Source organism: Ascaphus truei, chromosome 21 (genome assembly GCF_040206685.1).
Source record: "Ascaphus truei isolate aAscTru1 chromosome 21, aAscTru1.hap1, whole genome shotgun sequence".
NCBI lineage: Eukaryota > Metazoa > Chordata > Amphibia > Anura > Ascaphidae > Ascaphus > Ascaphus truei.
In genome coordinates this window covers 10,901,874-10,919,750 of record NC_134503.1, presented here as the reverse complement: position 1 = coordinate 10,919,750, position 17,877 = coordinate 10,901,874, and the positions used below count along the sequence as shown (strand labels likewise).

The 17,877-nt window shown below is 42.2% G+C and overlaps 1 protein-coding gene across 2 annotated transcripts in view; it reads left to right on the top strand.

Moving 5' to 3' along the window:
* Nucleotides 1–17,877, top strand: part of C5 (complement C5) — an 81,465-nt gene that overhangs the window by 43,374 nt on the left and 20,214 nt on the right. For both annotated transcript variants that reach the window (XM_075578957.1, XM_075578956.1), the window contains exons 24-34: nucleotides 2,507–2,719; nucleotides 2,807–2,882; nucleotides 3,999–4,158; nucleotides 5,199–5,294; nucleotides 6,347–6,524; nucleotides 7,606–7,811; nucleotides 8,991–9,143; nucleotides 9,851–9,913; nucleotides 12,656–12,737; nucleotides 13,713–13,779; nucleotides 17,695–17,797. In XM_075578957.1, the coding sequence (XP_075435072.1) occupies nucleotides 2,507–2,719; nucleotides 2,807–2,882; nucleotides 3,999–4,158; nucleotides 5,199–5,294; nucleotides 6,347–6,524; nucleotides 7,606–7,811; nucleotides 8,991–9,143; nucleotides 9,851–9,913; nucleotides 12,656–12,737; nucleotides 13,713–13,779; nucleotides 17,695–17,797 (1,397 nt within the window). The remainder of the gene's footprint in view (nucleotides 1–2,506; nucleotides 2,720–2,806; nucleotides 2,883–3,998; nucleotides 4,159–5,198; nucleotides 5,295–6,346; nucleotides 6,525–7,605; nucleotides 7,812–8,990; nucleotides 9,144–9,850; nucleotides 9,914–12,655; nucleotides 12,738–13,712; nucleotides 13,780–17,694; nucleotides 17,798–17,877) is intronic.

The window sequence follows — 17,877 nt, the reverse complement described above, 5'->3', positions numbered from 1 at the left end:
GTTTATCAGGAGGTTACAGTAATCGAGACTGGAGAGAATGAGGGCCTGAATCAGAGTTTTAGCAGTCGAGCAACAGAGGAAAGGGCGTATCTTTGTGATATTGCGGAGGAAAAGCGGCAGGTTTTAGATACGTTTTGAATGTGAGAGGAGAATGTGAGAGAGGAGTAGAGTGTGACTCCCAGGCAGCGTGCTTGGGCTACTGGGTGTAATACTGAACTTCCAACAGTAATGTGGAAGGAGGTAGTGGGGCCAGGTTTGGGAAGAAGTATAAAGAGCTCTGTTTTTGCTATGTTAAGTTTAAGTTGGCGATGGATGATATCACAGAGAGACATTCAGAAACTTTGGTCTGTACAGCAGGTGTAAGGTCAGGGGTCGAAAAGTAATTTGTGTGTCGTCAGCATAGAGGTGATATTTGAACCCAAGAGATGTAATTAGGTCACCTAGAGAGAGAGTGTACAGAGAAAAGAGGAGAGTTCCTAGGACAGAGCCCTGGGGTACCCCCACAGAGAGGTCGATGGAGGAGAAAGTGTTGGCAGAAGAGACGCTGAAAGTACGGTGGGAGAGGTAAGAGGAGATCCAAGATAGAGCTTTGTTACAAATACCAAGAGTATGGAGAATGTGAAGGAGAAGAGGGTGGTCCACAGTATCAAATGCTTGAGAGCGGTCGAGTAGTATGAGCAGAGTGTAATGACCGCTGTCTTTGGCAGCATGGAGTTCATTAGTTATTTTAGTGAGGGCTGTTTCAGTGGAGTGAGCAGTGCGGAAGCCATATTGTAGATGGTCTAGGAGAGAATAGGTGTTGAGAAAATGGAGCAAGCGAGAGAATATAAGATGTTCAAGGAGTTTAGAAGCAAAATGCAGGAGGGAGACAGGTCTATAGTTAGAAAGATAGGTAGGGTCAAGCTTGCTGTTTTTGAGTAATGGTATGACTATTGCATGTTTGAAGGAGGAGGGAAAGGTACCAGAGTAGAGGGAGGAGTTAAAAATCTGTTTGAGCGTAGGGATTATAGTAGGAGCAAGAGGTTTTAGGAGATGGGAGGGAATGGGGTCAAAAGGGCAAGTGGTAGATGGAGAAGCGGAGAGCAGCAGTGCCATATCCTTCTCTGTGACAGCAGAAAAAGAGTCAAGGAAGGCAGGAGGAGAGTTTGGAAGAGGTGTAGGATAGGAGGAGGAAACAGAGGGGATGTCCTGACATGGATTCCACCTTTTCCTTGAAATAGTCAGCAAAGTCCTGAGATGAGATGGAGGAAGAAGAGGCAGCTGAGGGTGGTCTGAGTAGGGAATCAAAGACAAAGAGTCGTTATGGGTTAGACTTGTGCGTGTTGATTAGTGAAGAAAAGTAGGTTTGTTTAGCCTGAGAGAGGGCAGAGTTGGATCAGGATAGCATAAATTTGTAGTGAAGGAAGTCTGCAAGAATGTGAGATTTCCTCCAGAGGTGTTCAGAGGAATGAGTGCAGGAACGCAGCCTGCACGTGTGGGAATTTAGTCAGGGTCTGGGGTTAGAAGAGCGAGAACGGCAGAGAGAAAGCGGGGCATGTAGTAGATCGAGAGGAGGATAGGGCAAAGTTGTAGTTCTTGATCAGGTTGTCAGGGTCTGGAGAGAGAGGAGCGTTAAGTGGAAACAAAAGCTGGCAAGTTATGAGAGCGCAGGTCTCTGATGAAGCGAGGGGTAGATGGAGGTGGAGAAGGGATGAAGCGAGAGAGAGAAAATGAGATGAGATGATGGTCAGAGGGAGGACTGGGGGAAATGGAGAAATCAGAGAGGGAAAAGTTTTTAGTGAAAAACAGGTCTAGGTAGTGGCCATCCTTGTGGGGGTGCTGGCTGCAGTCCACTGTTGAAGGCCAAAAGAAGAAGTTAGAGAGAGAGAAAGCGGGAAGCCCAAGGGAGAGAGGGGTCATCAATATGGCAGTTGAAGTCCCCAAGGAGAAGAACAGGGGAGTCTGAGGAGAGAAAGGAGAGCCAGGATTCGAAGTGAGAAAGAAAGACAGAAGGGGGATGAGTAGAGGTAGGTGAGTGATATAGATGGCTGCCAAGTGGACAAGGAAAGGAGGTAAAATCTGGACAGTGTGAGCCTCAAAAGGAGGGAAAACCAAAAGAGGGAGGAATAGGAAGGGTATGGTAGCGGCAGATAGAGGAGAGCAGGAGCCCCACGCTTCCACCCCTGCCATCAGGGCGCGGAGTGTGGGAGAAAGAGAGGCCACCATAAGAGAGGGCAGCTTCCAGAGCAGAGTCAGACTGAGTGAGCCAAGTCTCAGTTATAGCAAAGAGGAGCAGAGAGTAAGAGAGAAAAAAGTAATCCACAGAGAGGAACAATGTAGTTTAAATGGTCCTAGTACAGCTGACTTTTTTTTCTTTCTTATTCACTTGGATGACAAGCAGAAAAGACCGCTTATAAAAATGTCAGAATGCCATATACAAAAAGGGTATCAAGGCTCAATATTTTACAGATATTTTCTCCTACACTTACACATTTCTTGTGTGACTAATGGGTTCTACAATAAACAGGGAACCTTCTTGGAGAAGTCATCAGCACAGTCCTTAACTCGGAAGGAATCAATTATCTGACCAGCCTGCCAAAGGGTAGCGCAGAGACCGAGCTTATGAGAGTGGTCCCGATATTTTATGTTTACCACTATCTGGAAACGGTGGATAACTGGGATTTACTGGGCCCCAACACCTTAACCTCACAATTCAACATGAGAAGGCAAATGAAGGAAGGTAAGCGATTGTGCTCGGTGACCACGGAAAGGACGTTGACATTCATTCTAATGTATTCATTCACTTTTCCTATTGGATTTTTCGAAGGTGTTACTAGCATCCTGTCATTCCGAAACACGGACTACTCTTATAGCGTTTGGAGGGATGGAGACCCAAGCACATGGTATGTGGAAGCCTTCTTTGGAAAGAGAAGATATATGTGGATTTTATGCTGATGCAAAAGCTTGCGCAAACTTTCAGCTGTTTGCATGGTCACAGGCATTTGCTAAATTAAAACAAAAAGCCCCCAAAAAGGAATGCAATGTAATAGCATGTTATTCTCAGTTATGCTATATCCCTGGGAAAATATATAATAAATATATATATATAATTTGTGACATAAGCCCAATTTTTGGCCCCCCCTGCAAAAACATTTTAAAGCCCCCCCTCTGTCACTCTCTTCCCCCCTGCTTCCTAACTATCTCTGCTACTGCTCTCCCCACTCCCCTCTCTCCCCCTCCTCTCTAACTCTCTCATTCTTCCCCCCCTGATGATATACATTTCTTTATTCTCATAATCGGCCCTCTCACAAAACATTCTAGCTAGTGCAAGTTTGTCTCTCATGGGTCTGCAAGCTTCACAGGTCTTTCTTTAAAGATTAAAGATTATCCCTCTCACCTAGGGTAATAGGAATAACAACCAAGATGTGTGGGGCGTACAGCAGACCTACACATACAGCTCAACCCCCTTATAACGCTGTGATTGGGGTCCAAAGAATCACATCGCGCTATAAGCGGATCGCGTTAAAAATAATATACAATTGTATGCATTGTACAATAAAGTATTTAAGATACCAATAATTGTGTTGTAAAGTCTTCATAAATCCGAAAAATTGGGAGCCACTCTTGCATCGCATTATAAGCGGATCCGCGTTGTAACGGATCACATTAGAACGAGGTTGAGCTGTATTCTTCTCTAGAGAGCAGTTCACCATGACTGAACTTTTATTAAAGTTTTAATCTTTAGCATACTTTACTTGGAAGAGTCATGAATTTGATGATATACAGTACTAACAACCATATGCATACAGGTTGAAGATAACCTTACTGTATAAAAATAACTTTTAACCATGTAATAGTTCAACAAAATGCCTTTTATAATGAATCCCAAATATATATTTCCAATATGATACTGTGGTCTGTACCAGGGCGTTTTAAAGACTAATTTTACAAGATTAATTTTTATTGATTTTATGCCAAATCCTAAATCGGTATCTTGAACCCGTTTGATTTTATTTCAGGTTAACTGCCTTTGCAATGCGAATCTTTGGTGATGTTAGAAAATATGTCTCGATTGATCACATGTCTGTCTGTAACACTTTGCTCTGGCTGGCACAAAATTGCCAGTCAAAAGATGGCTCTTTCAAGGACAAATCCAGCTATCAACCAGTAAAACTGCAGGTGAGGAGGCGATTAGAGCACTTCGGAGGACATTTATCCATGGAAAATGTATTTTCCATTTGCACCTATGTGTATTGACGTGTTATACATTCGATTTGCAGCAATAACAAATACTATGTATTTAAACTACTATACCGTTTTTATACACTCGATTCACAGCATTAACTCCAGTAGGTAAATGAATGTATTGATAGTTCTGTACCTTGATAAATGCTACTTAGAGCGTTTGGAAAACCTTCTCCAGGGATTCGGTTCATATCTACAAGGTTTTTTTTAATACAAAAGAGACTCATAGAGCATAGATAAAATGTAGATATTAAGACATAGGTCTTTATATTATAAAAACAAAGCGTTGCATTTATTGGGGTATATTCGGCATACTGATGCAATTCTGTGGCCAAAAAAAAGCACCATACTGCACCGACACACTTTATTCGAGCAAATACCCATTATGTACCTGGCAGATACCTGGAATGCGCCGCTCCTCACCTCTGACAAGCCCCGTTGCGTTTGCCTTCCCAGCCTGGGTTCATGCCTGGCTGACGGGCGGCTGATCTGTTAAATGATAATGATTAGGATTTAATAGGCTGCAATGCTTCGCGTGTCTACCAGATGGCATAAATTCATGAATTGTAATGCAGTATATATATATATATATATATATATTATATTGCAGCCAACGGGAATAAAATGCTTCAATCCCTGCCTGGAAAATACCTCAATGCACTCGGGCAGAAAACAGTCACAAACCTCAATACACCCGGGTATACCCGAATTCGTGGGACTAGCCGAGCTCGAATAAAGTGTGTCGCCAGTGTATGTATCAAAGAAACAAATCCAATTGAAACCAATAGGATTGTTTTTATGATACATCTGGGGGCCCAGTGTTAGCCCCAGAATTGCCCCCACTTTTTCCTTGATACACATATGCCACATTGTATGATATAAGTCAGTGCATGAGCGTTATTATTAAACATATCTCATCTGAACTAACATAAGTGAGAGGACATGATTCTTGTTTTTATGATATTGCTTTTCAGGGCACCTCACCAATAGAATCAAACGAAAAAACCTTGTATCTAACCGCCTTCGTTTTTATTGGATTTCAAAAAGCGTATGACATGTGCCCTGTTGTGGTAAGTAACCTGTCTTTATGAGCTGGGGGGGATGTGCTTTAATGCTGCAGCATTAGCAAAAAATAAAATACAACCCTTCCACCACCTGGGGTCTGATCAGCTTGTTACTATTTCAGTTCACAGATTACTGTTTGAAGCTGCAGACCAAGCAATATCCTACTGTACATGTTTTTGTTGTTGTTTTTTTTAATAAATCAGTTCTGTACTATGAGAAAATACTTGTAGCATTACAAAACAACAACTCTGAATAACATTTTTAATGTATTATAATGTAACAAGCCATTTTTTTGTTTCTATAGCAACCATTTACAAAGTCACACTGACTGCAGAATACTCCTCTGCAGTCATTGAGTGAACCACTGAGTCGAATCTTCGCCGATCGATCACAGGCGAATGGATCGATCGGCAACTTAGCTAATTACTTATCATTGTGTGGATTGTATTGATGCACATATTAAAGGGGTGGAACTCCCCCCCCCCCCAAAAAAATAGCAGCTGCTTTAATGTGATTTATTTCTTCTGTTCTGACACTCATGGATTCAGGGATCAAATAATGTGCGGGAAACAACTTGCTATTTGATAATTGCTCCAGGTATATTAAAGATGTATTAAAAAAATAAAAAAATCATATTGCTGGCAATAGATTGTCTTTCTTTGCTATGTATGGTGAACATGGAAGGGAAGGGGAGGGTTAAGCTATGTATGGTGCAGATTTTTTGCCTTAAAATTGCACCATATGTGCCCTGATACGTGCTACCTTTGTTCTTATTGGATTTCAAAAAGCTTATGTTGTGGAGTCAACTCCGGTCCTCAGGTTTTCAGGATTTCCCTGCTTCAGCGCAGGTGGCTCAATCAGTCCCAGCTTCAGCACAGGTGGCTCAATCAATGTTTCAGCCTTTGACTGAGCTACTGATTGAGTTACCTGGGCTGAAGCAGGGATATACTGAAAACCTGTCCTGTTGGTGGCCCTCGAGGACTGGCGTTGGCTGCTCCTGCTCTACCAGATACTCAAGGATGTGGTTGTTTAATTGGACTCTCTCTCTCTATTTCAGCAAGTGAAAGAAACAATGAATCGTGCTGAAGAGTATTTGTCGAAGAACGTGGCAAATGCGCAGAGTTCCTTTACCCTGGCAATATGCGCCTATGCGCTGGCACTTTCTAATTCATTTTTTACCAGTACACGTTACGCTTTAGCAACACTAAAAAGAGAAGCAAACGTGTTAGGAGTCGGTAAGTGAATTCTTTCCAGCTTTTTCCACCAATATTTATTTCATAGCAGCTGCTGCCTGAATATATTATCAACAATGGTATCACATATCTTGGTTGCTTGTTACAGGTGTCATTTTGATATTTTTGAGCCAAAAGTCCCCAAACCACTAATACTGTTATCACTATGGCAACTGGCCATATGGGGTTTAATTTAGAGTATATCCACCTTTAAAACTCTCTAGCACCCCGAGCAGAATTTTAGTTCTTTTTCAAACATGAAACAATCCAATAAAAATGTTTTGTTTAATCTATATATCATCATCATCTTCTTCAGCCCTTGTCTATCCACTGCTGGATGAAGTCCCCCCCAATAATATTCCAGGTTGTGGGGTTACAAGCCTCTCTTCTCCACTTTTTCTGATTTTCATCTTACCCTCTTACTTTTGGTTGTCGACTTGGTCTTTTGACATCCCCTGGAATTCAGACGAGTGTGTATATATGTATATATGTATATATCACCTTTTTTACCCACCATAACTTAACTAAGCGTGGTGAAACCTATCCTAAGCTTCATTTTGCAAAGCCAGTATAACCAACCTCACACTGATGAGACCCATTAAGGTCAAAACGGCTGTCTGTGTGTGGGTTTGCTGGCTATGCATCTTAACCCAGGCTGTGCTCAAAAGCTATGAAATGCAGCAAACATAAGCTTTAGGGGACCATTTGCATGTCACTTCCCAGAATCCCTTGCTGCAGTGGAAGCACTGTAAGATGGGTGATAATAGTGAAAGGCGGGGCTGCAAACCTGTCTAAGACATGCAACTGAGCATACAGTAATATTTCCATTTGAGATACATACGCCTCCAGGGGCCATATGAGATGCAAGGTATTGGCTCTTCACACTACATATACCTACACTTCCTAACAGATGCAGAGAGTCAATAACTGATATGGATCTACTGTATGTCTGTCCTATCGATATTTGTACATCTTTGCATCCATAAACCATTAGCCCCAATGGCTACAAGCACATGTTGTATTCATGGAAATAAAAATGCGTTTACATGTTCTTTATCAAATTTAACGTGTGGCCATTTGTTAGGGGACCCTCCAATGTATCGCTTTTGGAAAGATTCCTTCAAGAAGTTTGATGCCACCGTCCCGAACGCTGGAACAGCGCAGATTGTTGAAACTACGGCGTATGCTTTGCTGACATGCCTAAAGCTTGGTGAGAAGCAGTATGCCAACCCAGTGGTACGCTGGTTATCAGAACAGCAGAGATATGGAGGTGGATTTTATTCAACACAGGTATACCGTCTGCTGAATAATGTGCTCTGTTCAGTTCGCCGCAGTCTCTTCCCTCGTCAACTAATGAAGGAGCCTGCTATGTATTGGAAAGCATGGTGTTGCAGGACCATCCAAAAATGACGGGGTTAATAGCAATATTGCATCCACAGACTATCTGAATTGAAGATCTTATATTGAAGCTTCAATATAATTGCTAATTAAGCTTAATATGTTGTCTACAGTAAGGTGTCAATAATGGCTATTTCCCATTTGACAGAAGAAACATTTTGTACGCTTCCCATTAGTGTGATTAAAGACTTGACTCCTTTTCTGATTAATTCTGCCACATTCCCCTGCTTTTATGAAGAGTATTCTTAGAAACGATTCCTCCTCCTCCTCCCCGTTTTTATTTCCTCGATGCTCTTTCTTCTCACTTTCATATTGCTGGCCGTTCTGCAGAGAGTGGGAGAGATGTCACAATGTAGCAACAACTTTGAAGCACTCCGTCAGACTGTTGCACGCATGACTTAAATTAATACTGTCACCAACTTTGCCCCTTTCTCATAAATGGTCTAGTAGGTAGCACTATAATTGGCTATAAGAACCATTGGTGGGTTACTAGTTCATGAATGTGGATAACTTTGGATCTTCATCGCCGGGAGAATAGTCACAAGATTGGGATTTGGCAAAATGTTACTTCACCTGAGTTTGCCAGAGAAAACCATATGATTTTAGCACAACTGTGCTGATTTCGCGAAAGTTAGTACAATCTGAAGGACGTTTTTGCACATAGTTCGCCTGAATATTTGCAAAGTTTTAGAGTACATTGTTTCCAAAGCCATCTTACAATGGTGTACTGTTCTTGTTACTAAGAAGTACTGTAGGTGATAGTGTTCATTTTAAAAGATCTCTTATTTGCATTATATGTAACCATTTTCAATGTGTTATATCAGGGGTCTCAAGCTCAGTCCTCAAGGGCCACCAACAGGCCAGCTTTTATGGATATCCCTGCTTCAGCACAGGTGACTCAATCAGTGGCTCCGTCTTCAACTGAGCGACTGATTGAGCCACCTGTGCTGAAGCAGGGATATCCATAAAAGCTGGCCTGTTGGTGACCCTTGAGGTCTGAGTTTAAGACCCCAGGTTTGTGTCTGTGTCTTGCTTTGATTTTTCTGTGTGTTTTTATGTGATTTGGGACAGGACACGGTGATTGCTCTCGAAGCGCTGACAGAGGTCGCCATCCTGAATAAAAAGCTTACTTTGGACATGGTCGTAAATGTGTCTTACAGGAAAAAGGGGGATTTCCAGCGCTATGTGTTGTCCGAGAAAGCCTATCTAACAAGGCCTATAGAGGTATGGATGATCAATGCAACCTAATAAGTATTAAGCATTAAATTGGCCACCCAGCAACTTTAATCCACTGGATATATCTCTGTCTCTCTAGTCTCCCAGGGGTGGGAAACTCCAGTTCCACCAACAGGTCCGGTTTTCAGGATATCCCCGCTTCAGCACAGGTGGCTCAATCAGTGGCTCAGCCTTCGGTGAAGCAGGGATCAGTGAAGCACAGATATCCTTAAAACCTGACCTGTTGGTAGTCCTTGAGGACTGGACTTGTCCACCCCTGCCCTACATACAGTATACCTGCTCAGTTTTTGGTATTTAAAGAGCCACAGGGTGGCGATGTTGTCCCACAGAACACTGCCGTGGAGAAGAAACCCTAGTTTTATTTTTAGGAACCCTTTATTAATTGAAGGAGAAATGGCTCAGTGACTGTAAACAATGACACTGAGCGTGAATCTTGGGACCCTGGTTCAATTCCCGGTGTTAGCGCCTTGTGACCTTGAGCAAGTCACTTTATCTCCCTCTGCCTCAGGCACCAAAAACATAGATTGTAAGCTCTACAAGACCGAGACAGTGTCTGTAATAATCCTATGTGCTGCTTACCGCGCGCTATACTGTAACTGTGACGCGCCCTGAGTCCCATTGGGAGAAAAGCTCTATATGAAAGAAAGTTTACTATTAATATTATTATTAATATTATTATTATGTGTTACTTGTAGGTACCACTGACTGAAGATCTGGTAATAGCTACAGGAAGTAGCACTGGCATAGCAACAGCACATGTATGTATATCTAAATAGTGCTAGTACACTACAGTGTATCTGACAGTGGATATTATTATATTAATAGCATTTTTCATTACTGTTCTACATAGATCACATATGATATGCAGTGTGTGAACATCTGTTCTAGCCACTTAATTTCCTTTTAAAAGTATCAATTGAATACACCATTTAATCTAGTTCAAAATGTCCATCCATCTTAGTACAATATTCCATAGTGAGAACGTGTAGCCTTGGAAATAAGGCAGGCAAAAGAAATAGGATATCCTGGTTCTGTACACAATTCAGGTGTCGCCATCTTCCTTATGTCCTTTCTCTACCTATTCCTTGTGCACTGAACTGCAAGCTATTTGGGGTAGGGATTTATTATGCTCCTATTAATTTTGCAGCAATATAAAAAATACATTGTAATATGATCTTTTTACCCCATGGGTGCAAACACTAAGGTTATTGTGGTTCTTTAAAGATTGCTGCATAGTCATAGCTCCTGTTTTCAACTGAGAACTCTTCCTTTAATGAAAGCTCCATCCCTCCCCACATGTTCACTAATGATTTTGTGCACACAGGTTATCCGGAGCCGAACCACACTACTTATTAGTTCTTCTCCAGATAGTTTTATTTGCCAGTATACTTACTGGAAATTCAAAGATGGCCGTTGGTGTTGTCCAATAGGAAGCCGCAACGTCATCCCGCAGATGCCGATGCAGCTTCCGATTGGCCAGCGGGACTGGAGCCGATTTTGACGGCTGTATTGATTTCCTGAATGTGAGCAGAGACACCAGTAACTGGCATAGTAAGTATATTTGGTACCAAGGCGTCTCTAGAGCTAATTGTAGTGGGGGTTCAGCTTCGGAGAAACCCTTGGTTCGATTCTGTAAAAATAAAAAAATCTTGTAGCGGAGATGGCTGCTTTAACACAGTTTTATTCACTCAGTATGAAAGAGTATTTTAACAATGATGTGTTTTCAAGTATTCACAAATTATTCACAAATGTAGATTTATTTTCCAGCCGAAACACGCCAGTGACCCTTAAAGCACACGCATGGTTCACATAGTACATAATTGCACAAACCGTGTACCTGATGGGAATACAATACAACGCATGAAAAGAGCTCACTCATTTACTAGCAAGCTTTAGAGTCGTCTTTGCATGTCAGTGTAGCAGTAATAAATAACCAGAAATACACTACGTTACAAAGGAGCTCTGAGCTGTGAAGCAGGGGCACGTTAAAAGTGACTGACAGCTACTCGGCGATGTACCATTCCTCTTCTGTGGCACAATCGGTCCCAGGGTTATGTGAAAAGATAAATAACAGCAAAGTAGAGCAATATTGTTTGAATTAATATGAAAGAGTCAAGTGGCGTAATCTTATGCACTCACATGTACACACGGTTGCCACCATTCCGGGTTTGACCCGGAAACTATGGGTTTTGGATACTTCGCCCCGGACTACAGGTTTTGATGTAAAATCTCCATTTGAAGGGCGGAAGACGAGTTGGACCGTTGGCGGGAGTGAAATCCACGCAGGAAGGACATGGAGGAGCGCGCCTCAACGGTCCAACCTGGAAGTCTTCACTGACTTATCGGTGGCTCCGCAACTTCAAATGGCGTTGCCATGACAGCGGGACAGCACGTGACATCACGTCGCCATGCAGCGTCGCATTGCCATGACAACGGGACACCCTGCAGCGCAGAGTTGCTATGACACGTCTCATGTCGCCGTGCCGTCCCGTTGTCATGGCAACGCGACGCCATTTGACATCGCGGAGCCATTTTGACAGGAGCATGCAGGGGTAGATGCTACCGCCTGAGAAGGTAAGAGTTAAATATATAAATAAAAAAACGTTAAAAAAAAAGTCTCTGGGTTATCATTCAGCTGAAGGTGGCAACCCTGGGTACCATGTAATGGTCAAACATAGGAGATCTGTTTTGGTTTCAATTCCTCAAGTACATAAAAAGAGAAAAAAGAAGAACATACTGTTTACTTCAATAATTAACCTGAAAATAGGGAAAGATGCCCTCACCAACATCCATTAAAAGACGCTTGTAAGAAGGGAGAAGGAGTGGCTCAGTGAGTAAAGACACTGACTGGCACTAAGTATGAATCTGGTTCAATTCCCGGTGTCGGTTCCTTGTGACCTTGGGCAAGTCACTTTATCTCCCTGTGCCTCAGGCACCAAAAGCATAGATTGTAAGCTCCACTGGGCAGGGACCTGTGCCTGCAAAATGTCTCTGTAAAACGCTACGTAAAACTAGCATCGCTATACAAAAACTTGCTATTATTATTATATTGTCTGTTACATCCGTTCTCAGCTGAAGTAACAACAATGTCTCCCCCTCAATTGCACCATCCAGACGCGCTGGTGCATCGCGCTACTTCTGGGATTAGAATACCTCCAAAGTGGCTGCTACTTCTTTGTACGGTGTCCTAAAAGTTCCGCAAAGCATACATCGCTTTTGCCCACAGATGTAATCCCTTTTTGCTTTAATATTATCTGTTTCCTAGCAGACTTTTCTGCCTGCATCGTTCATCGCGCTCTTGGCACTAGTACAAGAGAATGAAAAACCAACAGCAAAAAAAAAAAAAAAAAGGCATCCTATTTTTCGGAATATTAAACAGTCTCTGTGTATGTTGCAATTTGTAATCTGGAATATTGAAAATGGGTAGTCTGTAACAAACATCGTTTGCGCTCCACGCAATCCAAAGTGCTTTTACGTTCTCTTTTTGTCTCTGTATGCAGGTGACGACCGTTTACCATCTTATTAGCACCTCTGAAGAAACATGCAGCTTTGATTTAAAGGTTGAAAGAAAGCCTAACTCATGTAAAGTATTTTATTTTCCATTTATTTTCTAGGAGAGCAGAGAGGATGTAGGCGCAGCGGACTTCCGTCAAAAAAAGATTTCTTTTTCCACGGTAAACCACGGTTAAAGACCGAAGCGCCGGTTTACTATGGCAAAACAAGTATTTGTAGAAGAAAATCTGCTGTTCCCTACTCTTCGCCTCTGCTTGTTACTGATTTCCACGAGGGGCTTAAAGGTGAACCCCCTAGTGCAGTGAGCACCATCACTTACACCATTACCAGGAAAACTTCTGATCCTGATTTCTAGGAGAGCCACTTTTAGTGAAACGGTAGATAATTTTTTCATGTAACCTGTGTCTTAGTAGTGGGATATGTGATGTGAATAGTATAACGATGCTGGTCTCCGATAGGAAGTGGACCTGCAGAGCAAAGCTAAGGGTATTTGATCACCAACCAGAGCCAGGGGACAGAGTCCTGTTAGAGTAAATCATAGTCGGGATGCAGGCAGAGGTGCAAGGTCAGGATAACAGTCAGGGGTTAAGGCAGGAGACAGAAGAGCAAGGTTGGGTCACAGGCTGTGGTCGGCAACAGGGAATCCACAGTAACAGGGCACAGGAACAACAACAACAAATACTCACGGGGTCCATTTACTCATGGGATAGAATACCATGCTTGGGCCAAGGCATAACAGACTATTATTTAAAGCCCTGGAACAGGTGCAGCCAATAACCAAGTCCAAGAAGAGGTTTGCCAGGAACAAAGATGTCTGTAAGGGCAAAACCCAGGACTAGAACCCTTCCCCATAGATCCAAAGAGTACTCTTGGTTGCCTCTTCATAAATAATAGATTTCAAAACGTATGCTTTTTAGCTTTACCGTGATGGGCTTGATACCATTTTGGCTTCCCATCTAATAATCCATTCAGTTTGGACGTCTTGCCTTTGGTCATCTCTAATAAATACACGGTTATGTAGCCTTGTTTGTTTGTAATATGTAGGGGACAGGGATGAATCAACATTTGATGAGGATGCCCTTCAAACTATGCGCTTGGAGGCTTGTGCAAAGTAAGTTGTAATTTGATTGATTTAACAAACTAATGCATTAAACGCATCAATGTTTTTTGTCTTCTTTTACGCAACAGATGTATCCTTTCAACCTGTTAGTTTCCTGTTTGTAAAGTCCCTACTCTGTGCTGACTGTTCACTTCCATTTCTATCTATAGTGCACTCCTTTTTAAAAGTGAATGAACGTGTTATTTTACTAACTCTCAGACAGGTGGGAGCCTCATGGTAACTTCTACAGTGTAAGGATTTGAGCTGCTGAGATGATGTTGATTATAAAAAACAAAACTGTATACCATACGATACCAAATCTGAATAGAAATATAGGATGAGTGTCTTTGTCGACTAAATTTAACACAGTTTCAACTTGGACTTTTTTCCCCCCACCTCATCTACTATGTAACTACTACACAGTATGTAACTATATATACTACTTCTCCCAGCGAGGTCTGGAGGTATTTTATACACACGCATAGTCACTAAACTTCAGCCAGAATCCCAAGCCACCTTCCCAACAGATCAGCTTCAGGCAGATTTATACCAGGACGAGGCTTCATAATGAACCAGTTTAGTCAAAATCAAAAAGGTTAACATACACAGGGGTGTAAAATATGTAAATGTGAAATGTAGTTGGGAGTTTTGGTAGCTATATTCTTTACCAGATGCATCCATTTAATCACTATAAGGCTGCGTCCCTGCTAGCGCTGGGCGGGCGTCGCTTGCGGCGGTTACTTACATATATAGCTATATGTAAGTCCCCGCGCTCGCTCGTGTGCGGGCACCCACGCTCGGCGCTTACGTAAACAAAAAAAACTATACTTTCCCGCGCGCTCAACTTCCCGCAATGCCCCTCCCGCGTGTGCGCACGTACATGCAGGACACCCGGCGCTCATGCTTGGGGCGTTCACCAAGCATGAGTGCGCTCATTGCCAGCGGGGACTCAGCCTAATCCGTAACAGTGGCCTAGATGAGATCAATGTTTGCGTGGCAATGCCAGGTCAGTTAATATTTAAAAAAAAAAAAAGGAAATTAACTGACGGAGAAGGTGATTAATATCACTCTTGTTTTGCGGTCACCCCATAAGACTCCAGTGTTAACCCCTGGTCAAGATTTACTAGCCAACTGAGCACCTCATCCACACACTTTAACCAGATTATGGGGGTTCTGGATCCTAATCTTCAACCTGCAAATGAGGAGCAAGAAGTGGTGCATAAAACAGCACCAAATTTATCAACGGAAAAACAAGGTCCCATTGCATGTAGTGGAAATGTTCTACTTTGATAGATCAAGTGCTATTTTATTGCCCAAACGTTGGCAGCCAGGAGATCTGGATACATAACCCACTATGTGTCAAGACAAAAGGGATTTTTTTTCTTTCATACAGATGTAGCAAAGGTTTTTGCTCCTATTATATATATATATATATAGCTAGAGGTTTTTAAGAGCAACATTTTTGTTGGTGGGGAGGAGAGAGGGGGGGCTGTTCCGGCTCCCATTTACCATCAAGCGTCCCATCATCGGCTTTGTATGTCAGACTGTGTGTGTCAGTGTGTTTTTGTCACACACACGACCACACTGACATTGACACTCGCACACAGCCACGCCTCCCCATTCCTATGACACTGTCATAATTGAAAGCAGGGGTCCGCAGAGTGCTGGCGCTCTCTCCGCCTCGCTCCCTCCTCCACCCCTCGCTACTACCCACTTTCCGATACACCCATCACCCACCCCCCTCCTCATCCCCTGAATGCCACACTAAGCAGTCCTGTGTGTCGCAACAAAGGGGCCCCAGGTCAAATTTTAGGCGCTTGGCCTTTTTCCATCCCTAGTTATGACGCAATATGCTGTATTATCAGTGGAAACAGTGAAATCTGCCACAACTGGTTCATACGTGTCACTTTTATGTCTGAAGCGCTTCTTCCCATCATGTGTTATTTGTATTATTTGTTATTTATATGATTGTCATGTGTGTTACTGCTGTGAAGTGCTATGTATGTTAATGGCGCTATATAAATAAAGATATACATGCATACAAGTGTCAGCCATGTATTATGTGAGATTGGTTATAAGGCCATCTTGTGTATGGAAACTGTATTGGACCTAGGCAGTACAAGGCTTGACCTGCTCAGACTGCTTGATCGTACATCAACTCAGAAATGCCACTGCGGGATGAATCCAAGCTAAGATTAATTTATTGTTTCTCAGCATCACAGAGTTAACTGCATTAAACGTTTCCGACTAACCTAATGCAATGTGTAGGTACACGCGTCCTTAATGCATAATGGTTTCAAACCAGGCTCTATGTTCACTAAGTCACAGAAATCATGCAACATGAATAAGACCCAGAAATGTCAACATTTCCATAAAACTGCAAGTATAGAAATTGGCAGCGTCCTACGTCACAAACACAAAAATGTAATTTTAAAGTGAATCCATTTCCAACATCAAAAACAAAATTAGTGCAGGAAAATAATGTTTCTTCGGTGTTCCCAATTTTAACCAATGGGTTAAAACAGAAACCGTTTAGCGTTCCTCTCTGTGCCCTTAAGCCAATACTTGAAGGACAACATTCAAACTTGCCAAGTTGGACACTAAAGGGAATGTGTCTCTGGCCAGAAGCACAGAACCTGAGGATCGTTCCAACGGGGGGCAGTTATTTCTACGAATGTAATCCTAGCTTTATCCAAACCCTACTCGTAAAATATAAGTGAGATTTAACATAAATAACTACTGGTAGTTTCATTTGTCAGGAAATATGCATTAATGCCAAAGCAATGTACTTCCCTTAAAACCAGCATTGTGTTCTTTTGCGAGACGGTAAAAGTTTGAGGTCTGTCTTTGTAATGATTGCCAAAATTTGAATTTATAGTGAAAAAAAAATAATCCCTGTTCTGCAGGCGAGAAAGCTTCATTGGCATTCAGCCATAATTGCTAATACTGTAGAAGAGGAACTATGGTCTGAAGTTTGGCAGCCTCTCCTGGCACTTATTACAGCTACATAGGGTAGGCCTTGTCTCACATTCCTTTTCGGAGGAACTTCATGGCAAAAAAAAAAAAAAACAATGTCATTTTATTCACTCTGTTAAAAGCTGATTCTGTAGCCAAGAAGGATTTGCCCCAAAGGCAGCACTAATAAGAAAAAAAATATGTTTTCTGTAATTCTGAGTGTGGAACTCAACAGGCTTCTTCTGGTCTTCTGGTTCTATGTCTTCACCTGGAACAGAAAGAAAGACATCTTGTTGGAAGACCCTGGGAAATGTTTGAGCTTTGAGCTTCTACTGCCAGAGTTCTAAAACACACACACACACACACACACACACACACACACACACACACACACACACACACACACACACACACACACACACACACACACACACACACACACACACACTATAAAGAATGTGAGACTTAAAGGCCTTGCACAAAAAAAAAATGTTACTTCAAAATGTGAGACTCCATTGAAATCTGTCTGGAGTTGGAATTATTATTAGTATAATTATTGTTCATAAAGCACCAACATATACCACAGAGTAGTACAATGGGAGAACAGTGATGTGAATGACATAGAAATAAGGACAAATAGATACCAGAGGTAATGAGGTCCCGGCTTGTGGAGGTTATAATCTAGAGTTGGATGATTATCACGAAGTGAGACAAATGCTAAATGAATGTTGCTTAAAAAGCGGTAAATACTGTGAGAAGCAGTTGCTCTGCTGACCACTGTGGCAGTGCAAGGGTTACATTACTGCTTTACATCAAAAGTAGAATAGATGAAAAGTAATTTTGCTTCAGCAGGCCCACCGGGTCGAATTCTGTAGTGAAACCAATATGGAAGAAAAACACAGATGGGGGTGGGGGGTTGGAGAAGGGGTGCTTCTTTAAGTATCATGTGCTTTTTATTTGTATCCATTCTAGATATAAGCCCAAAGGGAGCGAGGGCTTGTCTACATCCGGGCATGCAGTTATGGAGATCTCTCTGGTTACTGGATTAGAAGCAGACGAAAAAGATTTATCTATGGTAATTATGTGAAATAAATATACAGTACATGTTAATACAATTCTCTCTCTCTCTAGCAGTGCCCTACATAATACCCAGAC